The sequence below is a fragment of the Symphalangus syndactylus genome, chromosome 18, assembly GCF_028878055.3.
Source record: "Symphalangus syndactylus isolate Jambi chromosome 18, NHGRI_mSymSyn1-v2.1_pri, whole genome shotgun sequence".
NCBI lineage: Eukaryota > Metazoa > Chordata > Mammalia > Primates > Hylobatidae > Symphalangus > Symphalangus syndactylus.
In genome coordinates, this window is record NC_072440.2 from 38637611 (window position 1) to 38660705 (window position 23095).

The following is a 23095-nucleotide window of genomic DNA, read 5'->3' on the forward strand; positions in this document are numbered from 1 at the left end:
AATCAGAGATGACACAAACAAATGGAAAAACATTCAATGCGCATGGACTGGAAGAATCAATATTGCTAAAATGGCCATACGGCCCAAAGCAATTTACAGATTCAATGCTATTCCCATTAAATTACCATTGATATTCTTCACAGAACTAGAAAAAAATATTTTAAAATTCATATGGAACCAAAAAAGAGCCTGAATAGCCAAGGCAATCCTAAGCAAAACAAAACAAAACAAAAAACAAACAAAAAAAAACAAAGCTGGAGGCATCACACTACCCAACTTCAAACTATACTACAGAGCTATGGTAACCAAAACAGCATGGTACTGATACAAGAACAGACGCATAGACCAATGAAACAGAATAGAGAGTCCAGAAATAAGACTGCACACCTACACCTATCTGATCAACAAACCTGACACAAACAAGCAATGGGGAAAGAATTTCTTATGCAATACATGGTGCTGGGATAACTGGCTAGCCATATGCTGAAAATTGGAACTGGACCACTTCCTTACACACACACAGAAATTAACTCAAGATGGATTAAAGACTTAAATGTAAAACCCAAAACTACAAAACCCTGGAAGACAACTTAGGCAATACCATTGAGGATATAGAAATGGGCAAAGATTTCATGAGAAGACACCAATTTTCAAAACAAAATTCGCAATTTTGTTGCAACTGCAACAAAAGCAAAAATGGACAAATGGAATATAATTAAACTAAAGAACTTTTGCACAGCAAAAGAAACTATCAACAAAGTTAACAGACAACCTACAGACTGGAAGACAATTTTTACCAACTATGCATCTGACAAAGGTCTAATATTCAGCATCTGTAAGAAACTTAAACAAATTTACAAGAAAATAAAATAAACAACCCCATTAAAAAGTAGGCAAAAGACATGAACAGACACTTCTCAAAAGAAGACATACATGTGGTCAACAATCATAAAATAAAAAGCTCATTACTGATCATTAAAGAAATGCAAATCACACCATCTCACACCAGTCAGAATGGCTATTATTAAAAAGTCAAAAAATAACAGACGCGGGCAAGGTTGCAGAGAAAAAGGAATGCTATACATTGTTGGTGGGAGTGTAAATTGGTTCAACCATTGTAGAAGACAGTGGTCCTCAAAGACCTAAAGACAGAAATACCATTTGACCTAGCAATCCCATTACTGGGTATAAACCTAGAGGAATATAAATCATTCTATTATAAACACACATGCATGTGTATGTTTACTGCAGCACTATTCACAATAACAAAGACATGGAATCAACCTGAATGTTCATCAGTGATAGACTGGATAAAGAAAATGTGGTAAATATACACCATGGAATACATGCAGCCATAAAAAAGAACAAGATCATGCTTTTGCAGGGACATGGATGGAGCCAGAAGCCATTATCCTTAGCAAACTAACACAGGAACAGAAAACCAAATAATGCATGTTCTCACTTTTAAGTGGGAGCTAAATTATGAGAACAAATGGACACCTAGAGAGGAACAACACACACTGGAGTCTATTGGAGGGTGGAAGATGGGAGGAGGGAGAGGATCAGGAAAAATAACTAATGGGTACTAGGCTTAATACTTGGGTGATTAAATAATCTGCACATCAAAATCTCTGGACACACATTTACTTATGTAACAAACCTGCATATGTACCCCTGAACTTAAAATAAAAGTTTTTTAAAAATAAAGTTACTTATGTATAATTATGAATTTTTTCTAGAAAAGAGCTTCCTTTTAAAATAACTCAACATGAACTATATATCTATAAAAGGTTTTCAGCAATATATCTTCAGTTTTAATGTAGAGTAGAAGTTAACTCTAATTTTAGAAAAATCAACTTCTAGGACAGGTGTCAGCAAAGTCTAGCCTGCAAGCCAAGTTCAGCCCACCGCTTTTTACATTTTTTTAATGGTTGCAAAAACAACAAAAGACGAACAATATTTCATGACATGAAAATCAAAGAGAATTCAAAATTTCAGTGTCTAGAAATAAGGTTGATTGGAACACAGACACACATTTGTTTACATATTATTTGTGGCTGCTTCTGTGCTACAACATCAGAGTTGAGTAATTGTAACCAACTAAGTGGCCCATAAAAAACCTAAAATATTTACCATCTGGACCTTTAAAGAAAAAGTTTGCCAACCCCTGTGCCAGGGCTATGATTAAGTATAATCCCTTTAGCGAAAAATACATATTTTGATGCAAAAACACTTTCATATTATTTAAAATAAAAGCCATTATTGATTATTATACTTTTAACTAATGATTACCATGTATTCTACAGTCTAAGAACACACACCAGTGGGCATAAGACCGTGCTGAAAAAATATAATGGCATAATGCACACTTATCGTCACCATGAGAAAAAGAACTCTAAATAACAATCTGCCCTACTGATGAGTCTATAAAATAGCATTTTCAGTTCTCTTGTAAGGCTGAAAAAAAAAATACTTCAATTGAATACAAATCATTAAAAAAATTCCAAAGTAGTTAAAGAGGTTGGAGAAACTCTGTTATATGTTTTCTAAAGCTTACTGGTTTTGCATAAGTTTATAAAATTCATCCATTGATAAAAGAACGTAATAGAACTTAAATACTGAATGTATTATAATAAATATCACCTAGTCTATTTACTGTCAGGGGACTTCTTTTAGCTTCATTTTCAATGACCATTTAATGGATCTTGGTTTTATACATATACATAAACATAACTACTGAAATAAACTTGTATATTTATAGTTGTACAATAACCAGATACTTGAAATGTCCTGTTGGGATGATGAGTGATGCCACTACTATTTGTTATGCATCCTGTAAAGGTTACAGCCGGAAATGCTTAACGTGACCGCTTATTTGTAAAATCATACCAAATTTCCCAACTACTACATACAACAAATGATCAGCTGAAGTTTGCATTAATATCAAGACATTACTTTGTTGTTTTTGTTAACTTCAAAACAGTCTGAAACTGAACCATTATCCAATTATAAATTACATAATTTTGCCACTGCCAGTGATATTTATGTGGTGAAATCTGTATCAGTCCTCATTATAATGTAAACATTGTTTGAAATGAATTTAGCAAGATAACTGGACAGTTTACACCTTATGATCCTAGCATTCTTTCATCAATATTCATTTGCATTCTCACCAGTATGCATGGGATTTTCACTGAACTTTAATATTCCTATTAGAATATAAGCCACTATAATAACATTAAAGGTGAGTATGCAAATCAAAGCACCCTTTAAGCACGTAAAGAGACTAGAAGAATCAAGCAAGAAAATACTTCATGAAGCATACACTCTTCAAATCTCCATAAGTGCTAAAAATGGCAAATACACCTTTAGAAGCGTTGTCAATAGAGGCTAAAGTAAATGAAATACTCTATCACCAGATCCAGTAGGTAACCATTCAGAACAAAAATTATGGAAAGGTTATCAATAGTCTACATCCAAAAGATATTACATTAGAAATATGTGCTTACTTCACTTACAGAAGAGACTGTAATAAAGCCTCATCTTTAAAAAAATGATCTTTGCTAGTTCTGAGTGCTGACACTTCATAAAGGACTATAAAAATAAGAGATCCAGTTTTTACTGTGAAAATCCTTCAAAGGATATATTATGAAACAAATCATTTTCCAATTATTGACTTTTAAGGATATCTTAGAGATATTATTAAATTAAGTTGGCATCTTTAAGTTACAAATTTTGTGGTGCTCATGGCTATTACTGTCTTTTTTCTTAATCAACTTTATTGAGGTATAATTTACAAAATACTGTGAGCCATTTCAAGTGTGCAATTCCACAACTTCTAACAAAAATATTTACAATCCTGTGATTAGCACCACAATCAATAGATAGAACATTTCCATCACCTATAAAAGTTCCCCAGTCTGTTTACATGGAAACACCCACCTTACCCTACCCATAGTCCCCAGGCAATGAGTGATACTCTTCAGGTAGCCTACACAACCACCACTTCCTGGTATTCATACATTTGTATTATCTCTTCTACTTGAGTGAGGGTAGGACCCATGACTTCTAATTATAAGAACATGGCAAAGGTGATGGGATATATGTGCTCATGTGATTACATTATACAAGATTATGGTGCTCATCTTGGCTGGAGTATTCTCCCCCCTGGCTGGCTATAAGGAAAATGTGGCCATATTGGGAAACACCATTGGCAAGAAATTGCCAGTGACCTCTAGGACTCAGTGTGGTCTTTGGCCAACAACCAGCGAAAAAGTGAAGCTCCCAGTCTTTTTTTTTTTTTTTTTTTTTTGAGACGGAGTCTCGCTCTGTCGCCCAGGCTGGAGTGCAGTGGCGCAATCTCGGCTCACTGCAAGCTCCGCCTCCCGGGTTCACGCCATTCTCCTGCCTCAGCCTCTCCGAGTAGCTGGGACTACAGGTGCCCGCCACCACGCCCGGCTAATTTTTTGTATTTTTAGTAAAGACGGGGTTTCACTGTGGTCTCGATCTCCTGACCTCGTGATCCGCCCGCCTCGGCCTCCCAAAGTGCTGGGATTACAAGCGTGAGCCACCGCGCCCGGCCTGAAGCTCCCAGTCTTACAACTGCAATGAACTGAATGCTGCCAACAACCACACAAGTGGGATGGTAGAGCTTTTCCTAATCAAGCCTCTAGATGACTAGCCTTGGGTTGATTACAGCTTAGTGAAACCCTTAACTAAAGAACCTAGCTAGGCTGTGCTTGGGCTCCTGATGCAAAGAAACTGTAAGATAATAAATGTGTCTTATTTTAAGCTATTATTATTGTGGTAATGTTGACATACAGCAATAAAAACAAACACAATGAACATATCAGCAGTTCATTATTTTTTATTGATGTGTAGCATTCCTTTGCATGGAAGTATGACAATTTGTTTATCCTCTCACTTGTTGGATATTTTAGTGGTTTTCGGTTTTGGGCTATTATGAATAAAGCTGCTGGGAAAATTCGGGTACAAGAATTTGGTTGGACTTATGTCTTTATGTCTCTGGGTGAATACTTCGCCATAAAATGTCCAGGTTGTAGGATAAGTGTGTACGTTTAAACTGATAAAGAACTAATAAACTGTTTTCCAAAGTAGCTGTAACATTTTACACTCTAGTCAGAAATATATGAAAGTTTCGGGTACTTTACATCTTCATGAACGTATTGTCAGTTTTGTTGATATTATCAATTTCTAAAATATTAGTCAGTCTAGTTGTATGTAGTGGTACTTCACTGTTGTTTTAATTAGTATCCCTTGATGACTACTGATTTTATGTATTGTCTTAGTCTGCTTCGGCTGCCATAATAAACCACCACAGACTGAGTGGCTTAAACAACAGAAAGTTATTTTCTCACAGTTCTGGAGGCTGGAAGTCTGAGATCAAGATGCCAGTATAATCAGCTTTCTGGGGCCTCTTCTCATGGCTTGTAGGCAGCCATCTTCTCAATGCGTACCCATATGACTTCTTTTTTTGTGCATGCTCAGGGAGACAGTACAGCTCTCTGGTGCCTCTTCTCCTACGGGCACTAATATCATCATTAAGGCCTCACCCTCATGACCTCATCTAACTCTAATTGCCTCCCAAAGGTCCCATATTTCTAAATACCACCATATTTAGAGTTAGGGCTTCAACACATGAATGGGGTAGAAGAGTGTGGTGGAACCACATTTAGTCCACACCATAAATCCTCTTTGGTAAAGTGTCTGTTTATACCTTTTGCCCACTTTAAAATTAATGTTTCCCTCACTGAGGTATGAGAGTTCTTTACATATTCTGAATACAAGTTCAATGTTAGACATGTATGGCAAATTTTTCTCCCTGTCTATGGCTTGTATTTTCCTTTGCTCTAATAAATTTGTTAAAAATAAGAATCTGTAAAATTTTGGTGAAGTCCAATTTATCATTTTTTTTTAAACTTTGTGTTTTAGGGTCCTATTTAATAGTTTTTTGACTATTCATAATTGAAAGATTTTTGTTCATCTTTTTCTTCTAAAAGTTTATTAGTTTTAGCTTTATATTTAGGTCTGTGATAAATCCCAAGTTAAATTTCTTGGGGGATTATATAAGGTAATGTTCAAGGTTTATATTTTTCCATATGGAAATTCAGTTATTCAACACAAGCTATTGAAAAGAATTTTCCTTGCTATTGAAAAATCAATTGACCATATAAGTGTGAGAAAACTTCTGGATATTCAGGTTGGTTCCATTAGTTGTATAACTATCCTTACATCAGTACCAAACCACCTTGATAAATGTAGATTTATATTGCTAAATTCTCCAATCTTGTTCTTTCTCCAAAAAAGTTTTGAGTATTCTAGGCATTCTCTGCATTTTAATACAAAATTTAAAATCAGCATATCAATTCCAAAAAGGCTGTTAGTATTTTGATTGGAGGGCAATGAATTTACAGATCAATCTGAAGGGAAATAATGTCTTTTAAATATTAACTCTTCTGACCTATGAAAATTGTACATCTCTCTAAGTTTTCTTTAATTTTTCTCAGCAATATTTTATATTTTTCTTTTCTTCCTTTCTTTTTTTTTTTGAGAGACAGGATCTTGCTGTGTCACCCAGGCTGGAGAGCTGTGGAGTGATTGCAGCTCACTATAACCTCAAACTTCTGGGCTCAAGTGATTCTCCCATCTCAGGCTCTTGAGTAGGCTGGGAAGACTACAGGTGCATACCACCACACCTGGCTAAAGTGCTTACTTTTTGTAGAGATAAGGTGTCGCTATGTTGCCCAGGTTGGACTGCAAGTCCTGGCCTCAAGTGATCCTCCCACTTTAGCCTCCCAAAGTACTAGGATTATAGCCATGAGCCACCTCACCCGGCTGATATTTTATGTTTTTCAATGTAAAGGTCTTGGATATATTTTTGTAAATTTATCCCTAAATCTTCAAGTTTTTAATAGTATTTGAAGTAATATAATTTAAATTTTTACTTAGAAATTGTTTGGTATTATTATGTAGATATATAATTGATTTTATATTCCCTTGTATCTTGAAAAGTTACAAAATTCACTTAATTTTTACATACTTTTTGTAGATTGTCTACATGTAATCATGTCATCTGTTTCTTATCTGTATTCATTTCATTTATTTTTATTGCTTTATTGCATTGACAAGAATTTCCAAGATGATGTGAAATGTAAATAATCAAAGAAGATATCCTTGTCTTGTTCCCAATCTTAGGCGGAAAGTGTTCTGCCTTTCACCACTGAATGTGAGGTTAACTGTAAGTTTTTTTTCCCCCCCTTAATGCCCTTATCAGGTTGAGGTGCTTCTTTTCTATTTTAAGTTTGTGGAGAGTTTTTAATCATAAATGTATATTGAATTTTGTCAGTTCTTTTCTGTACCAACTGGAATTAACTCATGATTTTTCTCCTTTTTGTTATTATGCTGAATATAAATTGATTTTCAAATGTTAAACCAATCTGTATTACTGGGATAAACTCCACATGGTCATGGTATACTGCCCTTTTTATATATTGCTGGATTCAGGTTGCTAATATTTTTTTAGTGATTTCTACATCTATGTTTATGTAGGATACTGGTTTGTAGTATCTCTTTATTGTTTCTGTCAGGTTGATATCAGGTTAAACAGGGCCTAATAAAATGAGTACAGAAGTATTCCTATCTCCCACATTTCTGGAAGGAATATGTGGCCCATCCTGGTGAATGTTCCATGAGCATATGGAAAAAAATGTGCATTTTACAATTGCTCAGTGGAGTGCCCTATGTCAACTGGGTCATGTTGTTTGATATAGCTGTCTTCTATATATATCATTCTGACAACTTCTGCTTTTTGTGTGGCATTTCTAGACCATTTAAATTTACTGTACCTATTTATATAGGTTTAAATCTACAGATATTTGTATACGTATATTCATAGCATTATTCACAGTAATCAAAAGGGGGAAGCAACTCCAGTGTCCATCATTAAATGAATGGATAAACAACATGTGGTATCTATATACAATGGAATATTATTCAGCCCAAAAAAGGAATGAAATTCTGATATATCATATAACATGGATGAACCATGAAGACATTATGCTGAGGGAAATAAATAAGCCAGACATAAAAAGGGCAAATAGTGTATGACTCAATTTCTATGACGTACTTATAGTAGTCAGATTCATAGTGACAAAAAGTAGAATGGTGGTTGCCAAAGACTGGGAGAAAGGAGGAAATGGAGAGTTGTTTTTCAATGGGCATGAAGTTTCAGTTTGGGAAGATGAAAAAAGTTCAGGCGATGAATGCTGCTGATAGTTGCAAACAGTGAATGTACCTACAGCCACTGAACTGTATACTTAAAAATGGCTAAAATGGAAATTTTTATGTTATGTATACTTTACCACAAAAGGGAGGATAATTTAAAAATAAAATCAATCAATGTAATAAATCATATTAACAGAATGAAAAAAAATCATAAAAATAATCTCAAGAAATGAAGAAAACACATTTGACAAAATCCAACAGCATTTATGATAAAAACGCCCAGCAACCTAGGAATAGAAGAGATCTTTTTAATCTGACAGCAGGCATCTAAAAAACCTTACAGCTAATATCATACCTAACAGTGAAAAACTGAATGCTTTCCTGCTAAGATCAAGAACAAGGCAAAGTTGTTCACTTTTACCAGTTCTACTCATCATTATTGTGGAGGTTCCTTGCCAGTGCAGTAAGGCAAGAAAAAACAAAGGCTTATGCATGAGAATAGAAGAAACAGAAGGAAAAGATTGTTTATGCAGGCAACCACAAGAAGTTTACAGTGAAGGTGATACAATTGATGAGTTTAACAATGTCACTTAAAAGTACACAGTTGATATACAAAATCAGTTGTATTTCTATGTATTATCAATGAATAATTTGAAATTGAAATAGAAAACAACTAGCAATAGCACCAAAAAAATCAATAAACACTTAGGTATTAGTTTAATACAATGTGCAACATCTATAGTTGAAAACCACAGGCCTGAGGGGTGGCTCACACCTGTAATCCCAGCACTTTGGGAGGCCGAGGTGGGCAGATCACTTGAGGTCAGGAGTTCGAGACCAGCCTGGCCAACATGGTGAAATCCCATCTCCACTAAAAATAGAAAATTAGCAGGGCGTGATGGTGTGTGCTTGCAATCCCAGCTACTCATGAGGCTGAGGCAGAAGAATTGCTTGAACCCAGGAGGCAGAGTTTGCAGTAAGCAACAAAAATAAACAATGGGGCATGAAAACTCTATTCAATAAATGGTGCTGGGATAACTGGCTAGCCATATATAGACAAATGCAAGTTGACCCCTACCTTTCACTGTATACAAAAATTAACTCAAGATGGTTTAAAGACTTAAATGTAAGACACCAAAGTATAATATCCAGAATCTATAAGAAACTTTAATAAATCAAAAAGAAAAAAAACACCATTAAAAAGTGGGGAAAGGGCATGAACAGACACTTCTCAAAAGATATACACGTGGCCAACAAACATGAAAAAATACTCACTATCACTAATCATCTGAGAAATGCAAATCAAAACCACAATGAGATACCATCTCACACCAGTGAGAATGGCTATTATTAAAAGTCAAAAAATAAGAGATGTTGGTGAAGCTGCAAAGAAATGGGAACACTTATACACTATTGGTGGGACTATAAATTAGTTCAGCCTATGTGGAAAGCAGTTTGGCAATTCTCAAAGAACTACTAATAAAAATAGAACTATCACTTGACCCAGCAATCCCATTACTGAGTATACATCCAAAGAAAAATAAATTGTTCTGCCATAAAGACACATACATTCACACGGTTATTGCAGCACTATTCACAATAGCAAAAAAGTGGAATCAACTTAGATACCCATCAATTGTAGACTGGATAAAGAAAATGTGGTACACATACACCATGGAATAGTATGCAGCCATAAGAAAGGATGAAGTTGTCCTTTGCAGCAACATGGATGCATCAGGAGGCCATAATCCGAAGTGAATTAATGCAGAAACAGAAAACCAAATACTGCACGTTCTCCCTAATAAGTTGGAGCTAAATACTGAGTATACATGAACATAAAAATGGGAACAACAGAAACTAGGGAGGGTACCATGTTCACTATTTGGGTGACAGGTTCAGTTGAAGCCCAAACCTCAGAATCATGCAATATATCCATGTAAGAAACATGCACATGTAACCCCTGAATCTAAAATTTAAAAAAGAAAGAAAGAAAGAAAAAAGTAAAGTGCACTTGTAGGCATGGTGGTGTGTGTCTGTAGTCCCAACTACTTAAGAGGCTGAGGCAGGAGGATTGCTTGAGGCCAGGAGTTTGAGACCAGCCTGAGCCACATAGCAAGATCCCCATCTCTAAAAAATAAAGTATACATGTGCACTCTTGGCTTCTATTTCTTTCCCAAGAATGATGAATTTTATTTGCACAATCTCAGTAACTTCATTCCAGGTCCTTGCAGCCTAAAGCAGCAGCTCCATCAATACTTACACTCATGCACATTTTTTTTCTCCTGTGAATCATTGTTTTTATTAAGTGGGTCATTTACTGCTGAGGCTATATCTTCTCTAGTTTATATTTGCTTTGGGGACTAACAAAAATTAAGAAGTATGGTCTTTCTGTTACAAGTGAAAACATGCTAAAAACATTTGTAACATCTATTTGGCAGTGCAGTGCCCTGCATACTTTGTCCAAATACATGTTCCTTCAGCCATGCTTTCTGCTGGCTTTCCAATAATGTATGCTGATGAAGAAATATATTTTAGTTCCTTGCAAGACTGCTGTTTATTTCTGTTAAAGTTTTTACTACAGACATTTTTACCACAACAGGAAGAACAAATAAATGATTCCCAATGGTATGTAAGTTTTTGCTTTTGCTATTAAGAAACCTCAAAAAAGATTTCAAAACATTTATCATTAAATTTAAAGTAACTTTGGAAAGTCCTGGATTGAATATGACACCAACTTTAAATATCTCTGGAAAACCTATAGAGGTTTGTCTGGGCATTTGATCTTTACATGCTCTGTTACTTGGGATAACTTCATATTATATAACCTAGAATCTCAAGACTAATCTATGCCCAGAGTGACGTTCTTCATTTAAAGAGACTGGGGCAAATCCATGTTTCAAACAGTCTTCTGGATTAAGTCAAATCCTGAGACTGGGAAAAGAGTCAGTTCTGACACTTTTTTATTGTATCCCTTGCTTGTATCATTATTACTATCCTCATTCAGTAATTTATTTTTCCAAGATGGCTATGTTATTCTTTTACAGCTTTATTGAAGTATAATTGATGTACAATAAACTGCACATATTTAAAGTGTAAAAACATTATATGGGCCCTGACTAACCAAGACAAAAATTTTGGGAAAGAAGTTGGCAGACTCAAAATGATTTATTTCAAGACTTGTTACAAAACCTCAGTAATCAAGACAATCAGCACTAGCAAAAAGATAAATAAATAACTCCATGGATGGAACAGAAAATGCAGAAACAGACACATCTATAGTCAATTGATGTCTGACAAATGTGCTAAGGCAATTCAATGGAAAAAACAGTGGTCATTTAAAAAACGGTGCTGGAAAATTAGATTGCCTATAAGACATGAAATTGATAAAAATGTATCATAGACTTTAATGTAAAACCCAAAACTGTAGAACCCCAAAGTTCTAGAAGAAATCACAGGAGAAAATATTCTTGACCTCAGGTTAGGCAAAGATTTCTTCCATACAACATTGAAATCATGATATATAAAAGAAAAAAAAACCGATAAACTGGAATTCATTATAATTAAGAATGTGTGCTCTTTGAAAGGCACTGTCAAGAGAATGAAAAGACAAGCCAATGAAAAGAAAAGCCATAGACTGTGAAAAAATATTTGCTAATCACATATCTGATAAAGGACTTGTATCTATGATACACAGGAAATTCTCAAAACTAAGTAATTTTTTAATTAAAAAAATTCTGGGCAAAAAGATATAAAAGTACACCAAAGAAGATATACAGATGGCAAATAAGTTCATGAAAAGATGATCTAGGTCATTAGTCATTAGAGAAATAAAAATCAAAACCACAATGAGATATCAAAACACACCCATTAGAATGGCTCAAATGTAATGAAACTGACAACAGCAATGGCTGGAGAAGATGATGAACAACTTGAACTCTCATACACTACTAATGGGAATGCAAAATGGTAAAGCCACATTGCAAAATATCTTGGCAGTTTTTTATAAAATCAAACTTACACTTAAATACAAAATGGTTTTTTGGCTGCATAAATGTCTTCTTTTGAGAAGTGTCTGTTCATGTCCTCTGCCCACTTTTTGATGGGGTTGTTTGTTTTTTTCTTGTAAATTTGTTTGAGTTCATTGTAGATTCTGGATATTAGCCCTTTGTCAGATGAGTAGGTTGCAAAAATTTTCTCCCATTGTGTAGGTTGCCTGTTCACTCTGATGATAGTTTCTTTGGCTGTGCAGAAGCTCTTTAGTTTAATGAGATCCCATTTGTCGATTTTGGCTTTTGTTGCCATTGCTTTTGGTGTTTTAGACATGAAGTCCTTGTCCACGCCTATGTCCTGAATGGTATTGCCTAGGTTTTCTTGTAGGATTTTAATGGTTTTAGGTCTAACATATAAGTCTTTAATCCATCTTGAATTAATTTTTGTATAAGGTGTAAGGAAGGGATCCAGTTGCAGCTTTCTACATATGGCTAGCCAGTTTTCCCAGCACCATTTATTAAATAGGGAATCCTTTCCCCATTTCTTGTTTTTGTCAGGTTTGTCAAAGATCAGATAGTTGCAGCTATGCGGCATCATTTCTGAGGGCTCTGTTCTGTTCCATTGATCTATGTCTCTGTTGTGGTACCAGTACCATGCTGTTTTGGTTACTGTAGCCTTGTAGTATAGTTTGAAGTCAGGTAGCGTGATGCCTCCAGCTTTGTTCTTTTGGCTTAGGATTGACTTGGCGATGCGGGCTCTTTTTTGGTTCCATATGAACTTTAAAGTAGTTTTTTCCAATTCTGTGAAGAAAGTCATTGGTAGCTTGATGGGGATGGCACTGAATCTATAAATTACCTTGGGCAGTATGGCCATTTTCACGATATTGATTCTTCCAACCCATGAGCATGGAATGTTCTTCCATTTGTTTGTATCCTCTTTTATTTCATTGAGCAGTGGTTTGTAGTTCTCCTTGAAGAGGTCCTTCACATCCCTTGTAAGTTGGATTCCTAGGTATTTTATTCTCTTTGAAGCAATTGTGAATGGGAGTTCACTCATGATTTGGCTCTCTGTTTGTCTGTTATTGGTGTACAAGAATGCTTGTGATTTTTGTACATTAATTTTGTATCCTGAGACTTTGCTGAAGTTGCTAATCAGCTTAAGGAGATTTTGGGCTGAGACAATGGGGTTTTCTAGATATACAATCATGTCATCTGCAAACAAGGACAATTTGACTTCCTCTTTTCCTAATTGAATACCCTTTATTTCCTTCTCCTGCCTGATTGCTCTGGTCAGAACTTCCAGCACTATGTTGAATAGGAGCGGTGAGAGAGGGCATCCCTGTCTTGTGCCAGTTTTCAGAGGGAATGCTTCCAGTTTTTGCCCATTCAGTATGATATTGGCTGTGGGTTTGTTGTATAATGCTCCTCATCACTGGCCATCAGAGAAATGCAAATCAAAACCACAGTGAGATACCATCTCACACCAGTTAGAATGGCCATCATTAAAAAATCAGGAAACAACAGGTGCTGGAGAGGATGTGGAGAAATAGGAACACTTTTACACTGTTGGTGGGACTGTAAACTAGTTCAACCATTGTGGAAGTCAGTGTGGCGATTCCTCAGGGATCTAGAACTAGAAATACCATTTGACCCAGCCATCCCATTACTGGGTATATACCCAAAGGACTATAAATCATGCTGCTATAAAGACACATGCACACGTATGTTTATTGCGGCACTATTCACAATAGCAAAGAGTTGGAACCAACCCAAATGTCCAACAACGATAGACTGGATTAAGAAAATGTGGCACATATACACCATGGAATACTATGCAGCCATAAAAAATGATGAGTTCGTGTCCTTTGTAGGGACATGGATGAAACTGGAAAACATCATTCTCAGTAAACTATCGCAAGGACAAAAAAACAAACACCGCATGTTCTCACTCATAGCTGGGAATTGAACGGTGAGAACTCATGGACACAGGAAGGGGAACATCGCGCTCCGGGGACTGTTGTGGGGTGGGGGGAGGGGGGAGGGACAGCATTAGGAGATACACCTAATGCTAAATGATGAGTTGATGGATGCAGGAAATCAACATGGCACATGGATACATATGTAACAAACCTGCACATTGTGCACATGTACCCTAAAACCCTAAAGTATAATTAAAAAAAAAAAAAAAAATACAAAATGGTACAGCCACATTGAAAAATATCTTGGCAGTTTTTTTTATAAAATCAAATCTATACTCAAAATAAAACCTATCAATCCTGCTCAAGGACTTGAAAGAAAATTTCTGTTCACAGATTTGTACGTGAATGTGTATATGAATTAATATAGCAACTTTACTCATAATTGCTATAAAGTAGAAAGGACTCAAATGTCTTTCAACTAGTTAATGCAAAAAGATATATCAAAATGACAGAATTCTAATAAGCAATAAAAAGGAATAAACTTACTGATTCATGCAAGTACACAAGCAAATCTCAAATGTATTAAGTTATGTTAAAAAAAAAAGCTGCCTTTTGCTTCTAGTCAAGATGGAGCAACAAGGACAAATTACATAAAACAACAATCTTCAAAACAATGGACATTGAATAATGAAACACAGTGGTCTCAGAGAACGTTAAATAAACGAAGGCTGCCCTCACGATTGCCCCAGTTTACAGCTCTGAGTTTCGGTTGTGCCCCAGGGAGGGAATCCTGTCAAAACCCAGCAGACTATATAAGTTAAGTATAAGTTAAGAAGATGGAGCTGGGAGTCTAGGGAGACCAAGGTCACACAAGTTCACAATTCAGTGTACCAGTTGGGTGACAGCTACATAGAGAACAAACCCTAGAGGATTGGCAGAGGGTCCCATCAAGGAAAGGAAGTTCTGCAACTTGATAAAGGCATCTACGAGAAAAACCTACAAACAACATATTTAATGGTGAAAGATTGAATGCTAAGGTCAGAAACAATGCAAGAATATTCTCTCTAATCTTTTCTATTCAAGTGTACTGGAGGTTCAACCAAATTGTTCTGGAAGTCCAGAGATTCTGCGTTGCAATGTGAGTTTATTCGAGATACTTCTTGGGTCATGAATCATACAGCATTAGAGATAGATGGAGGCTTAAAGGGTTATGAACTCAGCGTTTTAATTTTATAGATGAAAAATAGGGAGGTAAATCCCTTTGCCAAAATGACCAAGGTAGTAAATGACCATTGCAGAACATGGATATAACATAAGTCTTGATGCTAGAACAGGGATAGCACCATCCCAGTCTATTATTTTATGAAGCTTACTTTGAAAATTCTTTATGAGGAGTTCCTGTGGCCTGAGAAAGACATGTTGAATAATTATGAACAACTATTAACTTAAAAGTAATAAAAGTGGGTATGACATTTTATACTGAGATATTAATTATTAACAGTGTTAATGATAGACAGGTATGGTCTAATATACCTAAAAAGTAATTTTTATCTCTCTTCTGAGGCATTAATCTTCTATTTTAATGAATACATGTGATAAGTAAAGCTTAACTGGATCAGGGCCTTTCTGCCTCTTCCAACTATATTCTGCTTTGTATGTATTTTAGGGTTCTCATAAAAAATGTTTATTACTGTTAACACGAAACAAGCTTAAACTTACCAAAAACAAGAAAAATAACAAAAACGAAAGATAAATATAACAATCTGAATTATAGAGAGACAAATATGAGAGCCTCTAAGTAAGAACTACAAATAATGCCATGAATTAAACTTACAAGGTTCACTGAAACTTTATAACATTGCCCAGTAGTTAGTACTATACTATCTCCCACAGCTGAATCTTGTCCAAGAATCTTCTACTTTTTTTTTTTTCTTGTGAGACAGGGTCTCACTCTGTCACCCAGGCTGGAGTGCAGTGGCGCGATCTCAGCTCACTGCAACCTCTGCCTCCCAGGCTTAAGCAATCCTTCCACCTCAGCCCCCTGAATAGCTGGGACTACCAGTGCGTGCCATCACACTTGGCTAATTTTTTGTATTTTTGGTAGAGACGGGGTTTCACATGTTGTACAGGCTGGTCTAGAACTCCTGGACTCAAGTGACCTGCTTGCCTCAGTCTCCCAAAGTGCTGGGATTACAGGTGTGAGCCACCGCACCTGATCGAATCTTCTATATGTTTGAAAAAAATTGATCTGGTCTGCTGTTCCATGTCTTTCTTCTTAAAACGGACTATTTTCAGCAAGTCAGCAGACTCCCCAAAATGCGTTTTCCTTAAACATACTTACATAACACACTTTCAGTTTGAAATGCATTCATTCAACAAATGTTGACTGAGCTTATATTTACTTTATATAAACTATTGAGCTAGGCCCTGAGAATACAAAAATGAATAAGGTAAGGATCCTATTCTAAAAAATCTTCCAGTTTAGGGTGGAGGATGCAGATAAGTAAACAAGGAACCCCCTATAGTGTGTTAAATGTCATGATTGGAGGAGGTCCAAAGTGAGATAAAAACAAAAAAAAGGAACATCTCACCTATCACTGGGGGTGAGGGGCCAGGTCAGAAAAAGCTTACAAAGAGAACTAATGTCTACTCCAAAACTTGAGTAATAAATAGGAGTTAGCCAAGTTATAAATGATGTAGGCAGTATAATATAATATTGAGTAAAAATTTGGAAGCAGATAATTTGGGTTCAAATCTGGGTTCTAGTTGCTATTGATACTTAGGAACTTACTTAAATCACTCTTCTTCATTAGTAAGAATTAGAAGAGAATTTACACAATTTCTCATTACCACATCTACCCATCTACCTGCATATATGCCCGCAGACTCTTTTTCTGCTATCGCTATTGATGAATTTTCCAAGCTTTTGTTCAAAGGCCAACTCTTCCACCTGTTTACTAGGTCCTGCCTCATTTTGTCTTCTCAAGGACTTGCTCTTTCCTGCAATTCTTCTTTCTGACTGGATCTTTCCCATCACTATTACAAAATTCTCTTCTGTCTTTAAAACAGAAGAAAAGATTTCTTGACTCCATTTTCCTCTCCAAGTACTGCTTCATCATTCTCCTTTTCTTTACAGATAAACTCCTCATAAACACTGTCTATTCTCAGACTCTCCAAATTCTCTCTTGCTATACTTTTTTTTCTATCATGCATTTGCTCCTACCACTCTACAGGACTATTTTTGTCAGACGTCCCTGTTCTTAAAGCAGAGTTAATTTTCAGTCCTCATTTGACATTTTGATTACTTCTTTCTCCTTGATATTTGGCTTCTAGTACATGACACTTTTTTTTTTTTTCCTCCTACTTTTCTGGCAGCTCCTTTTTGGTCTCCATTGTCTCTAACTAAACTTTGGAGCAGCCTAAGGGTCAGCGTCTGAATTTCTCATTTTGTATTTACACTCGTTCTGTGTGTGATCTCTTCAGTCTCATTGCTTTATATAACATTTATTTGCTGACAACTCCCATATTTTATCTCCAGTACAGATATGTACACTAAGTTCTTGGCTCATATACAATTTAACATCTCTACTTGGATGTCTAATAGACATCTCAAACTTAGCATGTCCAAAATTGATTTCATTTTTCCACCCCTAACTTGCTCCTTTCACTGCACTCCTTTAACTGCACATGTCAGTTAACAGCAACTCCTTTTTCCAGGTGAGGCCAAAACAGCTTAAGAGTAATTACTGTCTGCTTTCCTCTCATGTTCCACATCCAATATGTCATCAAATCCTGTTGGTCCTACTTTTACCAAAGATCCAGAATGCAACTTCTTCTTTCCACTCCCACTGTTACTCTGGCCCAAGTCACAATTAATCTCTTGCCTAAATTATTACAAGAGCTTCCTGTCTCCATATTTTGCCTATGTTCCCCTAAGTCTATTTGCAAGGCAGCAGCCATAGTGATCCTCTTAAATATACCTCAGAACATATGACTACTCTTTTCAAAACCCTACAATGGCTTCCAGTCTCACTAACAGTAAAAGCCAGAGTCTTTAAAATGGCCTACAAGGCCCCACAGATTCACAATCCTGTTAACTCTCTAACCTTATCTATGAATTTCTCTCTCATTCTATCCCAATCACACTGGCTTCCTTGCTGTTCTTTAAACATCTGAGCATGTTCCTGCCTCAGGGCTTTTGTACTTGCTCTCCAGTAATGCTCCTCAGCTAGTTAGCTGCATGACTAGCTCCTTCTGTTTTTATTCAGAAGTCATCTCAGTAAAGCCTTTTCTGAACACTATTTAAAACTGCAAAACGGCCGGGTGCGGTGGCTCACGCCTGTAATCCCAGCACTTTGGGAGGCGGAGGCGGGCACATCACGAGGTCAGGAGATGGCGACCATCCTGGCTAACACAGTGAAACCCCGTCTCTACTAAAAATACAAAAACAAAATTAGCCGGGCGTGGTGGCGGGCGCTTGTAGTCCCAGCTACTCAGGAGGCTGGGGCGGGAGAATGGCGTGAACTTGGGAGGTGGAGCTTGCAGTAAGCCGAGATCGCGCCACTGCCCTCCAGCCTGGGCAAAGAGCAAGACTCCATCCTAAAAAACAAAAAAACTGCAAAACCTTCCCCAACACTCCCTATGCCCTTTCTCTGCTTCATTTTCTGTGGCCATTAACATACAATATAGTCTAGTTATTTATCTGGTGTATTGTCTTTCTCCCACCCTAGAAAATAAGCTCTATGAATGTAGAGGTCCTTAATAGATATCTACTAAATAAACGAAGAAAAAGGGCACATTGTTTAATCTACATTGTGGGAAAATATGCAACTTGCAGGTCCCAGTAAAATTGACGAATACAATATTCATCTGAACCCGAAAATACTTAATTTACTTTTTCATGGTGTTATTATTTTTCACATTTAATTGATGTGTACCACCATAAAAATAATTTTTGTTTAGTGTTTGATTGATATATTTGTTTTAAACATATGTCCCATGGGAGAGTTATGCCGAATTACTAGATCAGGACAGCCATAAAAAGATTAGAACTTCATTCAAGTTCTCATTTGAAAGTCTCAAAGGTTGAAAAATGAGTCATTATCTACTCATTTATTTATAACATTTCTATAAACATCTTAATTCTATACTATTATTGGAAAAAATGATAAAAACAAACCATTCTAAGAAGGTGCACGCATTATCCAAGAATTGTAAATGTAGTTTATAACACTGGAGAGTCTGCTAAAATAAGAAAGCTCAATTACCCCTCCTAGAAGTTGCCAATTTATATTCTGTATTTCTTCAAAAAACCTTTGGTATCTACTTATTTTTATGGTTTTTCCTCATAGTTCTAGTAGTAAGCAGAAATGGAAAAATATTTTTACTGAAATGATGTTTACATTCACATGCTGGCATAAAAGTAACATAATGCCTATAGCTACCACATGTAAGGTATCATGCTATGCCAACCAAGAAGCAATGAGCCTACTGTTTACCCATGTATGAAGCTATATAACCCAGGTAAATTAACTAACCTTTTTAGGCCTTAGGTGCTCCATCTATTAAACGGGTGATATGGTTTGGTTCTGTGTCCCTACTCAAATCTCATTTCTAATTGTAATCCCCTTGTGTCAAAGGAGGGAGGTGATTAGATCATGGGGGCAGTTTCCCCATGCTTTTCTTGTGAAGTGAGTGAGTTCTCATGAGATCTGATGGCTTTATAAGTATTTGGAAGTTTCTCCTTCATTATTCTCTCTCCCGCTGCCAAGCAAAAAAGGTGCTTGCCTCCCCTTCGCCTTCTGCCATGATTGTAAATTTCCTGAGGCCTCCCCAGCTATGCGGAACTGTGAGTCAATTAAACTTTTTTCCTTTATAAATTACCCAGTCTCGGGTATTTCTTTTCTTTTCTTTTTTTTTTTTTTTTTGAGACGGAGTTTAGCTCTTGTTGCCCAAGCCAGAGTGCAATGGCGCAATCTCAGCTCACTGCAACCTCTGCCTCCCGGGTTCAAGCGATTCTCCTGCCTCAGCCTCCCGAGTAGCTGGGATTACATTACAGGCCTGTGCCACCACACCTGGCTAATTTTTTGAATTTTTTGGTTTTTTCTGAGATGGAGTCTCACTCTGTCACCAGGCTAGAGTGCAGTGGCATGATCTTGGCTCACTGCAACCTCTGCCTCCCGGGTTCAAGTGATTCTCCTGCCTCAGCCTCCCGAGTAGCTGGGACTACAGGCGCGTGCCACCATGCCCAGCTAATTTTTGTATTTTTAGTAGAGACAGGGTTTCACCATGTTGGCCGGGATGATCTTGATCTCTTGACCTCATGATCCGCCCGCCTTGGCCTCCCAAAGTGCTGGGATTACAGGCATGAGCCACCACACCTGGCCTAATTTTTTATATTTTCCATAGAAACGGGGTTTCACCATATTAGCCAGGCTGGTCTCGAACTCCTGACCTCAGATGATCCACCCACTTCGGCCTCCCAAAGTGCTGGGATTACAGGCGTGAGCCACCACTCCCGGCCTCAGGTATTCGATACATATTGATTAAGTACCTACTAGGTGCCTTACAATGTGCCAGGCACTATGCTAGGAACTGGTAAGCAAAAAACGGAAATACATAACATGGTTATGAGATGCCATGTTGAACTCAGTCTTGCAGATGAACTTCATTCAGAGGGAAACTGAACTGGGAACTAGAAAGCTGTTGGAAAACTAGGAAATATTCTATGTACTTCTCATTGTGAACTAGTTTCCGTTTTCTTCTCAGTAAATTAGCTTTTTCTGCAATATCAGCTTTTCTAAAATCAATTAGCTTTTTATGCAATAAAACTTTGATGTAGACTGAAGGTGACCACTTACAAGCTACTAAGTTCATATGTTACTGTTAGAGCCACACTGAGAGACCAACTGCTGCTGCTTGTCTCCCTTTGATCTTTTATTTTAACTTCAAAGTCTTAGGAAAGGGATCAAGCATCCATCCTTGTCTTAACAGGCGGTCAGTTAACATAGAGTTATTGTGAGTTGAAAAAATATTCCAAATGGTATCTACAGCAAGTATTATGCATAATTTATAAAAGAAAAAACTAAAAGTTTAAGTTACTTTGCAAGTTCATGTGTGTAGTGAGTGCCAGAAACAGGATTCAAATCCTAGGATTGTACAAGTGCTGGGTCACTACATGAAAGTGAGTGCCTGCTTAAATTTTGCATCTTAGGATTTTGGCTTGCCTCACCTCAGTCCCAGCTCTGATAATGCTTAATAGTTCTTTTTGCTGTACATGCATCTGCTTACTAAAATTCAGCACCTTCACAACTTTCAAAGATATGCAATGTTAAAAAAACGAAGTTTCAAACATTCAGACACTAAAACTTTTTTGCAAAGAGAAACAGTATATAATTATATATGCTCTTATTGATTTGTATATTGTTATATAACTTACCTCCCATGAGATTCTACTAAAAGCAGAAACTTACCTTCCCATTCTGTTGGAATATCCCCTGTTTCATAGTCTACTTCTTTTTTATTTGCTGCTTCTACAATTCTTTTCTCTCGAATAGTTTGTCCTATAAGACAAAAGTCATTAATACATTTTTAAATGAACCTATGATACAGTAGTTCTACAATTAATCTTTTAATATTGCATAATCCCTTATATGGTTAAAGAATTAAATTAACAGGAAAACGAGAATAGATTTCCATTTTGAATTAGGTATATTACAAAAGGCAAATTCTAAACTACTATAAAAATTTATAGTTATTTACCACAGCCTACAAAAATTAATGGTAGGCCAGCCGTAGTGGCTCACGCCTATAATCCCAGCACTTTGGGAGGCTGAGGTAGGTGGATCGCCTGAGCTCAGGAGTTCAAGATCAACCTGGGCAGCATGGTGAAACCCCATCTCTACTAAAATACAAAAAATTAGCCAGGCATGGTGGCACACACCTGTAGTCCCAGCTACTCTACTCAGGAGGCTGAAGCACGAGAATCACTTGAGCCCAGGAGGCTGAGGCTGCAGTGAACTGAGATCGAGCCACTGCACTCCTGCTTGGGCTACAGAGTGAGACTCCATCTCAAAAAATAAATAAATAAATAAATAAATAGATTTAATGTACAGAAAAAGAGTAACCAATTCATCCTATAGAGCACTAATGGCCAATAAAAAATATTTTAATAATCAACAGCGAGTTCAACTTCTTCTGACTTACCTGTATATATCTTAGAGGAAGCAATGGCTGCTGCAATCACCCAAGAAAATCAATATTCATTGCTGTTACTAAGTATGTAATGGACCACAAGACCCTGCAGCCACCCTGTCCCTAATACATTGGCAAACCCAAGGGAGCCAAGCCATGGGTTGAATTCTGTGGCCCATCTGAATCACTTCCTCTTAAGAGAATTTAACAAAACTGGTCATTGGTTTGGTTATGGCTATGGTAGACTGATGGTGACCACTTACAAGCTACTAAGTTCATATGTTACTGTTAGAGCCACATTGAGATACCAACTGCTGCTGTTTTGTCTCCCTTTGATCTTTTATCTTAATTTCAAAGTCTATGGTTCTTCAGATGAGCGATTAATATCTGGAGTGGAATAGGAGCAATGCAGAAACATGAAAGCAGAGAGAACAGTAAAGTAAAAGTTGGTGAGAAGTCAAGAATGGAATGAGAATGCCTAATGCTTATATTGCTCAATAAAAGTTGATTAGTGCATATTTTAAGTTTATACAGAAGGCATAAAACTATTTGTTATTTTCTTCTGTTTTCAGAAAGTCTTCATTATATCTTTCAAAGCAGCTTTGTCAAAATGGTTGCTTCAAAACATGTTCCTTTCTCATTGAAACTTTGAGCCTGGGGAAACCAGGTAGGCTTTCTACTTCCTCCTATTTAACAAGTGTGCCTGCCTACTCCAGGGAATGTGAGCTGAGACAGAGAAGTCATCAGTGA

General features: G+C 36.7%; 1 protein-coding gene across 1 annotated transcript in view; it reads right to left on the reverse strand.

Annotated features, from left to right (window-relative positions):
• NDUFAF2 (NADH:ubiquinone oxidoreductase complex assembly factor 2) overlaps positions 1-23095 on the reverse strand; it is a 217545-nt gene that overhangs the window by 61181 nt on the left and 133269 nt on the right. The window contains exon 2 of the mRNA XM_055252135.2: positions 21625-21714. Coding sequence (XP_055108110.2) covers positions 21625-21714 — 90 coding nt within the window. The remainder of the gene's footprint in view (positions 1-21624; positions 21715-23095) is intronic.